This window comes from Borostomias antarcticus (genome assembly GCF_949987555.1).
Source record: "Borostomias antarcticus genome assembly, chromosome: 17".
Lineage (NCBI taxonomy): Eukaryota > Metazoa > Chordata > Actinopteri > Stomiiformes > Stomiidae > Borostomias > Borostomias antarcticus.
Window position 1 is genome coordinate 19,274,507 of NC_140250.1, and position 2,719 is coordinate 19,277,225.

The 2,719-nt window shown below is 47.4% G+C and overlaps 1 protein-coding gene across 1 annotated transcript in view; it reads right to left on the minus strand.

The window, feature by feature from the left end:
* The window catches only part of mfsd9 (major facilitator superfamily domain containing 9), a gene marked incomplete at both ends in the record, with an annotated part of 8,873 nt that extends 6,574 nt beyond the window's left edge, over positions 1-2,299 (minus strand). Inside the window, 3 exons of the mRNA XM_084452183.1 lie at positions 665-708; positions 1,084-1,171; positions 2,213-2,299. Of these exons, the coding sequence (XP_084308309.1) occupies positions 665-708; positions 1,084-1,171; positions 2,213-2,299 (219 nt within the window). The remainder of the gene's footprint in view (positions 1-664; positions 709-1,083; positions 1,172-2,212) is intronic.
* Between the last annotated feature and the right edge of the window lie 420 nt (positions 2,300-2,719).

Sequence of the window (2,719 nt, forward strand, 5' to 3'; positions counted from 1 at the left end):
GCGCTCAGCTGGGGGCTAGCTAGTATAGCCACACCTGCCTTACGCCTCATACCGTGAGCAACTCCGGAGAAGAACAGGGTCCAGCCCCTATCCAGGAGTTTGGTTCCGGTGCCGGTGCTGTGCGTGGCGGTTAGCCCCACCAGGTGTACCGGGATGGAGGAGGAGATGGTGCTTCCACGTTGCTCTTTCGGGCTGGGCCGGGCTGGGCTCCGTGGAAAGCCCGGCCACCAGGCGCTCACAGACTGGGCTGGGTCACTCTCTCTCTCTGTTGTTCTGCCATCAAGGTTTGTTTCCTGTTACCCCAGGTAGGGGGGCTAAGAGGGTATTACCACTTGCCCAAGGTCTATGCTATATTGTAATCAATACAAGTTTATTTGTTTTATTTGTAAGTTATGGTATTTTATTAGGATATGAATTCAGTTCAGCACAGTGACCTGACCACACATACTGTATCTTTCCATAGAGGGTGCGAGTCCTGCTCTCCACTCCCGGGTTAGGGCTAGGGTTAGAGCTAGGGTTAGGGTTAGGGCTAGGGCTAGAGCTAGGGTTAGGGCTAGGGCTAGAGCTAGGGTTAGGCAGGGTTAGGGTTGGGTTAGGCAGTTAGATTGGACCTACCTGGCCTTCAGGGGCTGAGATGCACAAGCAAGCAGAGTGTGATACTTACGACTACGGTGCTGGAGAACAGCTGGAGGATCCCGTATGTGGACACTGGAACACCGATCACAGCAAACAGTTCGCATTAGTTACCATCAGCTGTGTAACTTTATTTTTGATTGGTTTAACCTTTATTTAACCAGGGAAGTTGTTGAGATTACCATCTCTTTTCTGAAGGATCTCAATGGTATAAACGGTATAACAACGGTAATAAAATGAACATTGTAACAATACCACAACTTATGCTAACAGCCAACAAACAAGAGATGTTCCGTTATTGATACAAATAACCTTTTTTTTCATTCACCCTTTTTTGGTCAATTTTCATAGAATAAGAATAACGTTTAATATTACATTTTATGTTGCTTTTATATTCTGTTTGACTAAAGCCCAACCAAGGCCTCTGCTGAAGGATAATTGAACACCGACCTACGATCCCAGCCACTGTTGGGCTGGCGCCCAGGGCCTTCACATGGTGACTCAGCAGAGGGATGATCATGCTCACCCCAAACAGGTCCTACAGGAAGAGAGAGAGAGGGGGGGGGGTGGAGAGGGAGAGAGGGAGAGAGAGAGGGAGGGAGAGAGAGAGAGAGAGAGAGAGGGGGGGGGGAGAGGGAGAGAGGGAGGGAGAGAGAGAGAGAGAGAGAGGGGGGGGGGGAGAGGGAGAGAGAGAGAGGGTATGATAACGCTGGTTATCATCACCTATTGTTCAGCAAAAGAGAGACGGGAGTTAGCACACACACGCACAGAAAGTGGTGAACAAGTACAGAGATCTGGATCTGAATACTTGGAGAGAATCTGAATCTGAATGAAATTAAAAAGAGCAACACGGGAACAAAGTGGTTTAGAAACAACAAAACATACACAATGATGTTCTTTAATGTGTTTACCTCTATTGTTCTGCTGTCTCTGCTCTCTGAGTACAGACCTTACCTCTGTTCTGCTTGTTTGAGAGCAGCAGAGGTTCCAGCCTTGATTGAAGTCACACTGTGGGCCCTCCGGTGTCACGGCTCTACCCATTAAACTAACAGTTTAATTCACTGCTCGACTTTACCTTGACTGCGCTCAAGCAGGGCAAAAACATGTCTGTCAGAAATAGTTTTCACAAATGAGGCGGCCTTATAGGACGAGTATGTTCCTGAGACGGTGTGCCTCTGTGTGTTCAGCTCCCTGCCCTAGATGGGTGATCGGGCTACTGCTCCAATGGAAGAGTGATCAGATCTGATCTGACTAATCAATGAAATCAGGTAGACTACAGCTGCGTTACCGGTTCACAAACGTATTTCCAATATAAACTCCAGTCCACATATTTCCAAAACTATCCGACTTTCGACACGTTTTTCAATGCGTCTGTGTGGCAAGCAGAACCAGTCAGTAGCCTAAAACCTGTCATAATAACACTTATTTTCCAGCCTTGATTTAAAGAATCAAATGATTAGATTTTGATATCTTACCATGCAATTTCCACCACAGACCTTGAGAAGTTATGAAAACAGTAAGAAATCAATAACCTTATGGTGCATATTTTGCTGCATAAACGCAACAATGTTTCACTTACCATGAAGCCCACCACGTAGATGCAGTGTATTATCCGCGTTCGTCCTCTTTGTTTCTGGTGTAATATGCTGCATTTCGCGTTCCTCATTCTCCCGTATGACAGCTCGGTAAGGTCCGTGCGGAAGCGCTCACTGACGGCTACAGCCAGTCAACCAAAACAAAGAACGTCCTACTTCCCGTGCTATGGTCACTATTAGCGGGGGAGGTCGCTTTTTGTCTAACCGTCAAACCACCACCAGCAGGTTTGTGCGGAATCATTCGCCATTTCATAGATTCTGAGATGAGTCTGCATTTCATTGCCTGTATTATCGCAGTGACTCCAGATATTGAGGCTTGTGTTTGCGGTGGGAAATTACGGGGATATCCCCTATGCATCACACCGAGTGGTATCGACCGCCAAACAAGTGCAGCGCTCAGTTCGAATACATGGTAGGCTATCATGCGCGCACACAAACACACGCACACGCACTCACTCACGCCTCTAACGTCTCTTCTGTCTAGGCATAAC